The sequence below is a fragment of the Hipposideros armiger genome, unplaced genomic scaffold (genome assembly GCF_001890085.2).
Source record: "Hipposideros armiger isolate ML-2016 unplaced genomic scaffold, ASM189008v1 scaffold_360, whole genome shotgun sequence".
Taxonomy (NCBI): domain Eukaryota; kingdom Metazoa; phylum Chordata; class Mammalia; order Chiroptera; family Hipposideridae; genus Hipposideros; species Hipposideros armiger.
In genome coordinates, this window is record NW_017731710.1 from 1,303,184 (window position 1) to 1,315,372 (window position 12,189).

At 39.4% G+C, this 12,189-nt stretch overlaps 1 protein-coding gene across 15 annotated transcripts in view; it reads right to left on the reverse strand.

The window, feature by feature from the left end:
- The window catches only part of PLEKHA5 (pleckstrin homology domain containing A5), a 221,049-nt gene that overhangs the window by 129,041 nt on the left and 79,819 nt on the right, over positions 1-12,189 (reverse strand). Inside the window, exon 4 of one of the 15 annotated variants that reach the window (XR_002126152.1) lies at positions 128-327. The exons of 13 other annotated variants lie outside the window; for them this stretch is intronic. Coding sequence is in view for 1 of the 2 variants with exons in the window: in XM_019661745.1 (XP_019517290.1) it covers positions 128-171 (44 nt within the window). In the remaining variant the exon portion in view is untranslated. Of the gene's footprint in view, positions 1-127; positions 328-12,189 lie in introns of those variants that run through there. One more of the 15 variants, XM_019661745.1, reaches the window with a different exon arrangement.

The window sequence follows — 12,189 nt, forward strand, 5'->3', positions numbered from 1 at the left end:
AGAGAGAGAGAGAGAGAGAGAGAGAGAGAGAGAGAGAGAGAGAGAGAGAGAGAGAGAGAATGGCTGAAAACTCATCTCAAACCAGAGCAGCAGCTTCAGCAGCAACATAGTACCAACCACCATTTACCGAAAATCATTCCAGGGATTGTGGCTCGATGACTGATCTTCCATTTGCACAACAATGCTGTTGGATAGGTTTTACTGTTCACGTTACATAGGAGGAAAGATGACCAGGGTTTCACTGCTAGCAAACTGAGGGAGTGGATTAGAAGGAGTCTATGCTTTTTATCCTCTGCCACATAACGTCTTTCTTCTATTCACACTTACCTAAAACGAGAAGGCAGACGGGTAGGTTTGCCTCTTGCTCTGTAAGACACTCTTGCTGGCTAGACATGGTAACTCTATATTCTACTGTAACCATTAACATTGTTGTACTAACAAATAGACAACAATAGAATTTTTTTGTCCCCTTCCCTCCTCCTACCCACCCACCCATCTCCTCATTCATTTATAAATATGTATTAGTACACTAAGTCCTGTTGCATTTTAGAAAAGCGAGTTTTCTAAAAAAAAAAACCAAAAACAAAACCAAAAAAAACACCAAAAAATTCCCTGAAACTTCCAAAATAAGCATCACTGTTGGATAAAAAGCACAATTAACCAATATATCAACAATGATGATAAATTGTGTACTTTATTTCAATAAATAACTACAATGTGATGAGGAATCAGATGATCCTAATGCTCTTTTGGAAAAACTACTTCCCAACAGTTAGAAGTTCTAATTTTTCACTACATATATTTAAACATATATACAATTTTACAGTCTAATAACCTATGGAGAATCAGCCCTAAAATCATCTTTATGTGGTAATTTAAAAAACTTGATTGAAATAGAGGCTTCTAAAATATTTTTTAAATCAGTATTGACATATGAACTATAATCTGTTTGATAACTGAGCAAAAGAGATGGACCTTTCAAGGAGTTTAAGAAATGGTCACAAGATCTCATGATACAGAAACCAAACCCTATTCAAGAAATTAGACTCCGGGTGGCCAGTTAGCTCAATTGATTAGAGCGCAGTGCTCATAACACCAAGGTTGCCAGTTCCATCCTCTCATGGGCCACTGAGCTGCGCCCTCCACAATTAGATTGAAACAACTACTTGACTTGGAGCTGCTGGGTCCTGGAAAAACACACTGTTCCTCAGTTAAAAAAAAAAAAAAGACTCAATAAAATACCATTTAAGGTCATAGAAAAAAATGTAACTACTGCTTTTTAAAATTTTTCTAGATTGATAGATATACTCAGTCATTTCAATGACTGTAGATAAGGCAAACACCAGATGCTTATTTATCAATATAAATAGCAACAAAGAGAGAAAACAAGACTCCAAAAGTCAAGAGAATACTCAACAGGAATGGCTGCACAAATTAAAGTATATCTATACTGTGGATCATGTCATGGAGCTGGTAAAAATAATAAAGCATAACTGCATGCCCTGTCACAGAAAATATCTCTGGTATATATGTACATTATCCCGAGTAAAACTGGCAGGTAAGAGAATAGTCAATGTTAACAGTATAGATTAAGGCTACTTTCCTTTTTTACTTTATACCCTTTTGCTATATAAATTGTTTTGATAAGCATGCATTAGTTATGTAATTAACAATTAAAAAAATAAAAAAGAAAGAAAGAAAGGAAATGGGACGAGGAAGAAGAGAAAAGAAAATGGAAAGGAAAATAACTGGAACCAAGAACAAGGTGAGAGGCTTACGGGCTGGCACTGTGACATGAGAGGTTTGGAGAGAAACACTCCCAGACTCGAGTCCTAGTCCAGCTACTAACTAGGTGCAAATTAAACTCTCTAAGATTCAGTTTTCTGACATGTTGAGTGAGGATAACACTATTTCTTATCCTATAGAGTTACTGTGAGCATTAAATGAGCTACTTTTAGAAATGTGCCTAGCACAGTGTCTGAAACAGCGTAACTGCCCCATATATTGTAGTTATCATGCTCTTAAAATGCTAAAAATAACTTCACCTCTCAATTGTTTCCTCTTTCTGCCACAATCATAAACATTTTTGGTATAAGCTCTTTTTACTAATTTAGAAAAGTAGATTTTCATAACGACTCCAAAACCAATATAGGGGGAGACTATATGCTGGTGGCACTGCTAGAAATGTATTTCCATCTGGGATGTGCTATTGCAGCCTCACTTGGGTGCCTAGCTCCTCATCCTCGCTCATATGACGCTGAGCCCTACACAGGGCTTCTTACCAGAGATTTTACATTTAAATTTGTCTGCCACTTATCATAACACCGGTAGATACCTATATCTCTTCAAGTCATTCTACAGTAGATGAGTCAAAAACAGGATATTACTCAAGGGCATATTCTCAAGACTATACTTTCATGTTTGGAAAAAAGAAAATCAAAACTCTAACCATAAACCAGAATAGATTTCAAAGTAGTAAATAATAAAATTCCTACTTCCAATTTAGAATAAGAAACTGATTAAAATTTTTAAATTGTGTTTTTTTTACGATAACCTAATTCAGTCAACACATTTGTTTTTCAAATGGTGGCTTCACGTGTTCCCACATGGGCCCTATTCAAAGCTCATGAATTTTCTTAATAAACGAAGTCTTGCCTAATGAAGCACTATTCGGTGAATTTTAGCATATTCTGTCCCTCTTCTACTTATTAAGAACTTTTCTCCTAAAAAAATTCAAAAACCCTGTTAACACTGAACTCTCTTTTATGTTCACTTACATGCTACTGTCCTTGGATTTATGCATCTCATCAATGCTCTGAAACCTTATCTTTTATTCACAAGTCTAAAACCTAGAGCAGCATTCAACAAACTTATTCTGCAAAGGATAATAAATATTTTAGGCTTTGTGGACCAGTCTTCGTCACAACTATTGCCTCTGCCATTTTTGTAATGAGAAAGCAGTCATTGACAATACACAAACAAATGAGCATGGATGTGTTCCAATAAACTTGATTTACAAAAACGGGCAGCTGGCTGAATTTAGCCTGCAGGCCACTGTTGCCAACTACTCAATTAACTGCAATGTGTATGACAGTCTTCTATCCACTCTTTACATGTCTCTGACCAGTTAGCTAATAGGTCATTTTACTTATTAATGATTAGTATTAGTAATTTCACTAAAAGTAAATTATTTTTTATTTTTTAACTTCATTTAGGTTCTTCCCAACATTTAAGTAATTTTTCATCATTCTGCATTTAATTAAACAGAACTTAATCAGTAAGCATTTCCTCATGAATCCCATTTTATAAAATTTATTTTTATAGCACTGAATTCTCTCCAAATGTCCTGTGAAAAGTAGAAATGTCAGAGCTTCTCTGCAAATCAAATGCTTCATAAGGTTGAAAATAAAAGAAGCATTTACAGGCTTACTTTTCCTTCATTAAAAATTCAAGGCAATTCTTAATGAAGACAACCTTTTAAAGTATGGTAGCCAGCCGATAAGAGAGCCCCCAAGGAGCCCATCTCCTGATACCCTCAGCCTTGTATAGTCTCCTCCACTGCAGCTTGTCTGGGGCTCTTGGACTGCTCACTCTGGAGAAAGCCAGCTGCACGTCACGAGGGCCATGTAGCCCTATGGAGAGGCCCACATGGAGAGAATCCAACTAACCAGCCCCAACTTGTCTGCCATGTGATCCTCCAGCCCCAGTTTTCAAGCTTTCGGAGATGGCAGCCCCAGCCAATTCCAAACTACAACCTCCTAAGAGAGGCACCTTGAGCCAAAACTGCCCAACCAAGCAGCTCCCGAATTCCTGTCCCACGGGAACTGTGAATGTTCAGAAATGATTATTCTGCTAAGATTTGGGGTGATTTGAGGTCACAGCAGATACTTTTTGCCTAATTAGGTTACCATTTAGTTTATTCTGCATAACTAAATATTTGTATTAGTGGCAGCTGCAGTCAATAAACAAGAATCTCCTGTTTTGCAATATGATGCATTTAGGGGACAAGGCTGACACTAGCAACACCAATTAGCATGCACGGCTGTGAAGATGGCTGTGCTGTTTGTTCAACAGCACTCGACGCAAACTTGGTATTTGTTCTGTGGAAAGCTATGTGCCAGGCTATCCAGGCAGGGTGACTGCTACACACCGGCCCGTGACCCACAACAGTTACACGTAAAAAACAATGCGAACTTCACTCCATTCTTGCCCGTATAAATCTGTTGCACAGGGCAGTATTTTAAAAACCTGGTCTGATCCATGAGAGGATAATAAAAGGCAGTTCCTGGGATGCTTCCCACCAGCACTTTTAAATCATTAAAAAGAAGAGAAGGGTACAGATAGTAAGGGGAGAGTATTTTTTCATTTCATTTCTATATAAGGAAACATATGGGTATGGGAACGAAGATGGCGCGTGGAATAATATGTATTGCTTGTTGGCCATGGTCGAAAAATTTAACACCAGTGACATGAAGTATCAAGCATGTTAATATCCTCAAAAACTCACGAATCACCGTCCCTCTCCCAGTCCTTCCCCATCGCATTCTCCCTTTCCTGCTCTTCAACCTCCCTGCTGAGTAACCTGGCGTAGCTGCTCATTTTGTTTTCACCTTGGTGTTTTCTTAAAACCTTGGTGGAAACTGGCTCTGGCCCAGTTGCTCTTCTCCTCATCTCCTTCCTGCCCACCTTGAGAAATGAGAGCAGGGAAGTCCCTTTTCCTTGGGGACCCCTCTTAAAACACACGTAGTGGTCGCCTCGACACAGTGAGACAGGCAAGAGGAGGAAGATCATATAGGGAACCTGAAATGACCCTGAGGTAACCGAAGTTTCTGACTACATTAATCATCTTCATCTCTCCAACATGCTAGAAATAATTTAGATACACTGGGCTTGTAAGGTTGATTTTTAACTCTGTAATGTCCCAATAACAACTATATTTTCTACTGGGTAGACAGACTTTCAGGTTGTTAAAAAGCTCCCTGCTTTTATGACAAGGGGTACAGATATAAGGAGTATCTTGAGTGCAGGACGTGTCTCCCAGCTCTCTCTTCTGTAGTGTCTGGCGCAGACTCTGCATTCAGTTGAGAAATGAATGAATGACTATGAAGAGAAAGTTATTTTGGGAATTTAAAAAGAATCAAAAAAAAGAAATATCCAGTGAACCCGATGATTCATTTACTTATTAGTAATGCTTCAAGGGAAGGGCATTATTGCCCGTAAGGAAGTTTCCTAGCTTGAAACCTGTATTTCAACCACTGAAAATATGAATATAGATAAACATTTCCTAAAACTGCCTAATAAAGAGGAAGGAGTATTTCAAAAATACTCCAAAATGAGAGAGAATAAACAAAAAAAGTCAGGGTGATGGTTCTAGTGTGCACTGAGGGTTTTCTATCAAAAGGGCACAGTGAAGCTTAAGAAAATCTAGGGAAAAAATGAGACTAAGAATAAGACTCAGCTGATTAGTAATTCCTCAAAAACATGCCACAAGGCGGAAATGGGGGATCAACATGTTCTAACCAGATCACAACATTAAATGAAAAACTGGATTGATGTCTTTGAAACAGCACAGAAAAGCAAGTAATCGAATTCCTCTAGAATGAGATCAAGACGGAAGGGAGGGGAGCATTAAATCACAAAAAGCTCTAATGAAAGTCCTGGTTCTTTCTGAAAGCTCTTCTTCTAAGCAATGTTCCTGATTTGTATTAATTATTCAAAAAGTAGTTATTTTTCAAGTCAATAAAATTTTTAGCACAGTTATGTCATCCTCGTCCTATCACTAGTGCAAAAAAGAATTAAGGATATGTATTACAGTCTGCTTATTGGCCTAAATAGTATGAATATGTTGACATCGCCAAATTTATTTCTCTAACCCCCTCTGAGTTCCAGGCTCATATACTCAGCTGCCTGCCTACAATCTCCACTTGGCCTTCCCACAACCATCTCCAACCTCCCAACCAAAAACTAACCTCTTGATCTCTATCCTTCAATCCACAACTCCTCCCCCACTCCCTACCTGTCCCACTCCCTAAAGGAACAAACCACTTTTCTCACTTCAGATACGGAATTTCCACCCAGCTGCATAAATCACAAAGCTGGAAGTTATTCCTCTCATGTAATCCAACACATTCTGTGTAGTCTACCTCCAAAGTCTCTCTCCAACTAGTCTACCTTCCTCCATCTCCGCTAACACGGCCCTAATTCATCCTCCACCTTTCCCTCCTTTGGCGAAATGCAATAGCTTCTTAACTAGTCTCCTTTTTTCTCACACCACTTAGTTCTCTGTCTCTCTGCTCTCAGCCAGAGTAATATATAAACTGTTATTCCTCTATTTAAAACCTTCAACAGTTTCCCATGTCACTTGAAATAGAATGCCAAGGCATTAACTGGGCTACAAGATCCTGCCCTGTGGCCCCGGCCCTGCCTCCAGCCCCAGCCAGCAGGGGATGCTGCCGCCTCACTCACCCAGGAGGCACGCGGGCAGCTTGCAGACCTTGCGGGTCTCTGAAGCCTGGGAGGCTCTTCTCTGGCAAACTAACTCCCCCTACTCATTTCTCTAATCTCAGCTTCAATATTTTAAAATATGCTTATATTTTGATGCTTATAGTTTACCCGTGTGATTATCAGTCTAATGTCCATCTCTTCTCTACGCTGGCAGCTGCAAAAATTCAGTGACAGGGCCTGTATTGTTCATCACTGTGAACCCAGAAGCCATCAGAGGGGCCTTGGTATATAATAGAAGCCCAATAAATATTTGTTCAGTGAAAACACCTTCTTTTAAACTTATCTTACTTACCACTAAGTATACACAAATGCCTTCGCACATAAATTATAAATGTAAATAAACAATCACAAGACAAAATAAAAAACGAATACATTAAACTAATAAAATGAATATACTCTGCATGAAATACCCACGTTCTATGCTTAAAATAATTTCAACAGATAATGTATCACAAATCTATCCTTTTGCCTTTGCGGATTACAAACTTATTAGTACATTTATGTCATAAGCCAAATTTGCAAACTAAGATGTTAAAGATAAACAGGATATTATAGTTATTCCATGGAAACATTTACTCTAGGTTGGCCATTACCGGAAGCATCAATAAAACTGCAGAGCCAGGAAAATCATTTCTAATACGATTTGTTTCTAAAATGGTACTGAAGCCATCATATGAAAAACAGATCGATATAATTTTAATCTTTTAAATTGTATATATCCTCCGATGTTCCTTCTCGCACTTTCACAATATGAAAAGTATCACTGTTGTATTTTCAAAATGAACGTACTAACCTGAAAACAGATTTATGAAAAAAACATATTAAAACAAAATGAAAAATAAAAAAGGAAAAATTTGGGGGGAACATAGCAAAGAGGAGTGGCAACTTGAATTCTCCGCTCTAAGTTTATTTCAAAGTCCTGATGGGCTTCATAATAAAGAGTAAAATTCTTGTCTATACACTTCACTCTCAGCTCTACTCATATGTTTTGAATGAGCTAGCTCAATGCTTAAGCCTGTCAAGTGGCCACACTCCCCTTACCACCCAATCAACTGCATTTTTCCATTTTTCATCATGACCTTGATGAGACTAGCAGTGTTCTGACAGGATGTAGAGTACAAATGGTGCTCACTACTTGAAGAAAAATATGTAAGTAATCTGACAAAGCGTCTTCGAGAAACAAGCGGTAGTTTCTGCGAAGCTTGGTCAGCCATCACTTACTAAGCATTCACTCACCAAGGGGCACAGAAATGCAAGTTGAAATAAATCACATTTTAAAAAAATAATGTTCCAGTCTCACTTTCATAAAAGTATGTTCTCATAAAACTCATTTCTATTACCGTTCTTTTCCTACTTCTCTAAGTGCTGCACTTAAAAGTGTCAGCTTGGGAGCACTGAGAACGTACCGACATTCTCGCTGGGGAATGAAGAACGAAAATTAAAGTGAAGATGAGCTGGTCTAATTCTTCAATTCCTCCCCCTCCCCTGGCCCCCCCCCCATTTCACTCTAGAATACTTCCATCGAAAGATTTACTTGTGTCTTCTTCATATATGTCACCTTGCAGCTGCCGATTCGATTGCTCCTGCGCACTGAGACCCTTTGAAGTCAAAAGGAAGTGTCTTGGAATGCTAAGACCGGAGGGAATGATCTCGGTAAAACTTCCTTATCCGGTGGTCTCGGAATGCTGAGGCCATCCCGAGGATCATACGCATGTGTGAAGGCACAACTCGTGCTTAAATCACAATGCATATGGGCCCAAATTCATTGACAGATGCTTCCAAACAGGGTTCCAACGCGTGGTGGCTGGCACACAAGGTGGCCCCCAGTGATTCTCACCTCCTGGTATCCCAGCCCTCCTATACCCCCCTTGTACACTACTTGGCTCCTATTTTTATATCCCAAAGGATACTGCACACATGACAAAAGCCTGACTTCTAATACTGTGGCTTCTGTCTTGTTCTCTCTTGAATCACTCACACTAGGTGAAGACAAGCACCACGACCGGAAGAACTGTGGCCTCCTGTCAACCAGAATCAACATGAGAGAAGCAGGTCCGCTAGCCCGTTACAGCCCTCAGGTTACTGCAGCCCAGACTAATATCGTGGCTGCAATCTCCTAGGAGACTCTGAGCCTGAACCATCCCGCTGAATCACTATCACAATGCCTGACTCACAGAAACTCTGAGATATTGAATGTTTATAGTTTTAAGCCGCCAAATGTTGAAGTCATTTGTTAGGCAGAAGGAGAATTAAGACACAATATTTCCTCGTTTTTCAACCATCACATGTACAACCAATTGGGAGCTCAGCAGGCCTGGAAATGTAAGAGGTAGATAGGAAAACACTTTGCTACCTAAATATGGAGTCCAAAAAGTCCTATCTAGACATACGAGGAGCACGCTTTTGGAATTCCATGTGTAAGACCTTGCATATGTTAACCATGGTAACTGAAGGCCAGAATGCTGGGACACCAGATAAGGCACCTTTAGAACACTAACAGACTGTCATGTGAAGATGCTTGTTACATGCTTGATAAATCAGTGGACCAATAAATACTGTAGGAATAAAAGAAGTGGACGATGCCAAGGCTGGTTAAGAGTTTAGCACACTTCTTTATAATTACTTGTTGCAATGTCTCATTCAACCACCAGAGGGCAGGCACAGCATATTGTTCTTCTTTGACCTTCTAACACTTAATGGCCTAAAGCATGTATGCACTAGAAAATAAAAATTCAGCACAAATGGAGGGAAGGAGAAAGGGAGAATGTTTGTTAATAAATGTGAAGAGAGTAAGTCTGATTACAGTGCCCAGAAAAGCTTCTTGGAGTGTGAGTTGAGTTAGAATACAAGGCTTCAAGGGATGGATACTAAGTCACAAATGGTATTCTAGAAAGGGAATAAAGCAAAACATAGAGGGGGAGCACATCGGGTCAATTTCAACAAACAGGCATCAAGGGCACAGGGAGTGTGGACTGGGGCTCAAGTTCAACCTAAACTTTTTACTCTTACTCCTTTTTGCAACCTACTAGTTAAGACATTAGTTGGGCTTATTCTTTTATAAAATGTATCTACAGAAAATAGCAAGTTTAGTATACTAAATTCAGGCACATTCTCAGTTATCCACAGGTGATTATACTCCAACTTCCTTGTTTGATATTCACCAAAACCAAGCATCTCTGTGTACCTGTTGGAGCTGCATCTGTTGCAGGTGCAGTGCCCAGAAATAACCAGCCTCTATGTGGCCAGCCGCACTAACTCAAATCTATTTAGTAAGTGCAGATGTCACAATGCCCTCTGAAATCTTATCATCATACCAGCATTTTCAAATTGCCCTGTTATTTTCAATGCTACCTTCCAGCAAACGTTCTTATTAAAATTACATTTTTAAATATCCATGATTATTTATTGAACCGGAAGTTAACTCCTAATGACAAAATTAACAAAACCATGTGCCCTTTTCTTCAAGTTACTTGACTTAGCTAGGAGTCAGAGACAACTTCATATATGTATTTTATGAGGTTTTTGGCAAATTATATTGCTTTCATGGTTTATGGTCTGATTCCTAGATCTAAGATTTATGCTTAACAAGAACAGTTATAAGCCTATAGCGACAGGTAATAAATAAAACAGAATCCCAACATTCCAAAAAGGATACCCTTGCTGGAAGAAACTGAAGGAGGTAAATGGGTTAACTCGTGATTATTTAAAACTATCTCGTCACCTCAACTACAATAAATGTTATGTGTATGTCTGTAATGAAGATCCAATTGTTCAAGACAGCTATTAATTAGTTAATGATAACAATACTGGGTCTAGATTTGTGGGGCAAATTTTGTTGACAATAATGAAGAAATAAAGCAGAGGCATTTAATTAGGTAGAGGGGACCCCTACCGATGTGTAAACCTCTGCATCATTTGCATGACTTTTAATGTGTAAGTACACGGACATTCTTCAGGGAAATGAGACTCTTACAGCTTCAAAAGACAGAAAACCCAATTCAAAATAGCTTAAGCAAAAGAAGGGAATTTATTGGTTCAAATAACTGAAAAGCCCAGGAGTAGGTTTAGGAATGGCTGGATCCAGAGACTCACCTCATATGACCAAGGTGTGTATCTGTCTGTCTTCGGCCCTCGCCTCCCTCCCTGTTACGCCGCCTCCTTTTCTCTGTCCCGGGGATACTAATTCCATGAGGACAGCTTAGGCTTTACACTTCTCCAGTTTCAAATTCAACAAGGGAGAAATCCTCTTCCTCTAGCGCTTACGGAAAGTCCCCGGACGGAGTCTCACTGACCCAGCTTACATCCTGTACACTCTCCTGATCAATCACCGGGGTCAGGTTGCAACAAATACTCGCCCCTAAGGCCACGCCTGAGAGTGAGAAAGGGTTATTCTCCAAGGAAATACAGGTCAGATGCTCAGGAGAAAGAGAGGATGATGGACCAGGAACAAAACAAATGGACGTCCTCTAGCCATGTCGGCAGTTGCAGAGCGGTCCCTGAATGCCCTAACGTTGTAAAATAGGTTTAGAGAAAAATAGGTACAGTTCCAACATGTTACCTGAAATCTAACATTCCGCTACCTGCTCTTAAGTATTTAAGAAGTGATATCCTAATCCAATCCACTGCCTTACTCGGTCTCCTCTACTTATAAACACTACATTTCCCTCCACTGACTATGTAAAATATAATCAATCACCTACTGTTTTCTGATTTTGGCTTCCAGGAAATACACTAGTCAGGTTTTACCTCTCTGACTTTTCCAGATATTCCCCAGTTTCCTCCCCTCTTTTTCTATCTTATTTGAACTTATCCAGCACTTCTATCCAAATGACTCTCAAATATTCACTTCCAGACCAAAAAATTTCTAAAAAAAAAAAAAAATTCTACTCCCCCATTTCTAAAAACCAATTATACACCACAGAACCTAGGTGGCCACTCCTAAAATCTTCAAAACAAACATCTTTTCTTTAAGAAAACCAGTCCTTCCTCCCTCTCAGTCACCTATCTTAGAAATCATCTGATCACTCCTGCTTCAGGATTCAGCTCGGAGATTTCACCTTCGGTGAAAGCTTCCCTCCCCTCTCCTCACCAGGCTGGGTATGTGCTGTCCCAACACCCCACCCACTGTCACAGTGCTTATCCCTTTTCAGTGTAATGACTGGTTTACTTCCTGAGCTCTTACTCTACGCTACAGACTCATAGCAAGGGCACAGCTGTCTTATATCTGTATCCAGTACGCCAAGCAGAGTGGCTGGTACCCAGAAAGCTCCCAATGAATGCTTAATGAAAGAGAGAGACAAAGTTAATTCTTATTAAAAATCTGTCATTTTCTTGGTTTAAACTATTTCCTATGTTAAAAATGACTGTCAGCAAAAAAATATATATATTTATTTGGTTTACTATTCAGAAAGAATTGGGTCTTGGTAAGGTCTAGGCAACAAGACTGCTACCAGGATTTATAACATACAGTCAGAGGACAGAAAAATCACGACTTTTTTCTTCCCTTTTCCTTAGCAACCTCCAGGTTAAAAAAAATAAAAATAACGATGGTGGATGTTAAACACTAGGGAACTGTGATTTCTCTTTAAGAGGCTAATTATAATAGCCCATCAGTAGGACCAGATGTGCTTGCTGTTGAGGCCTCACCAAATCATCCCTTACAGGCAGCAAGCAACCCAGCTGCTA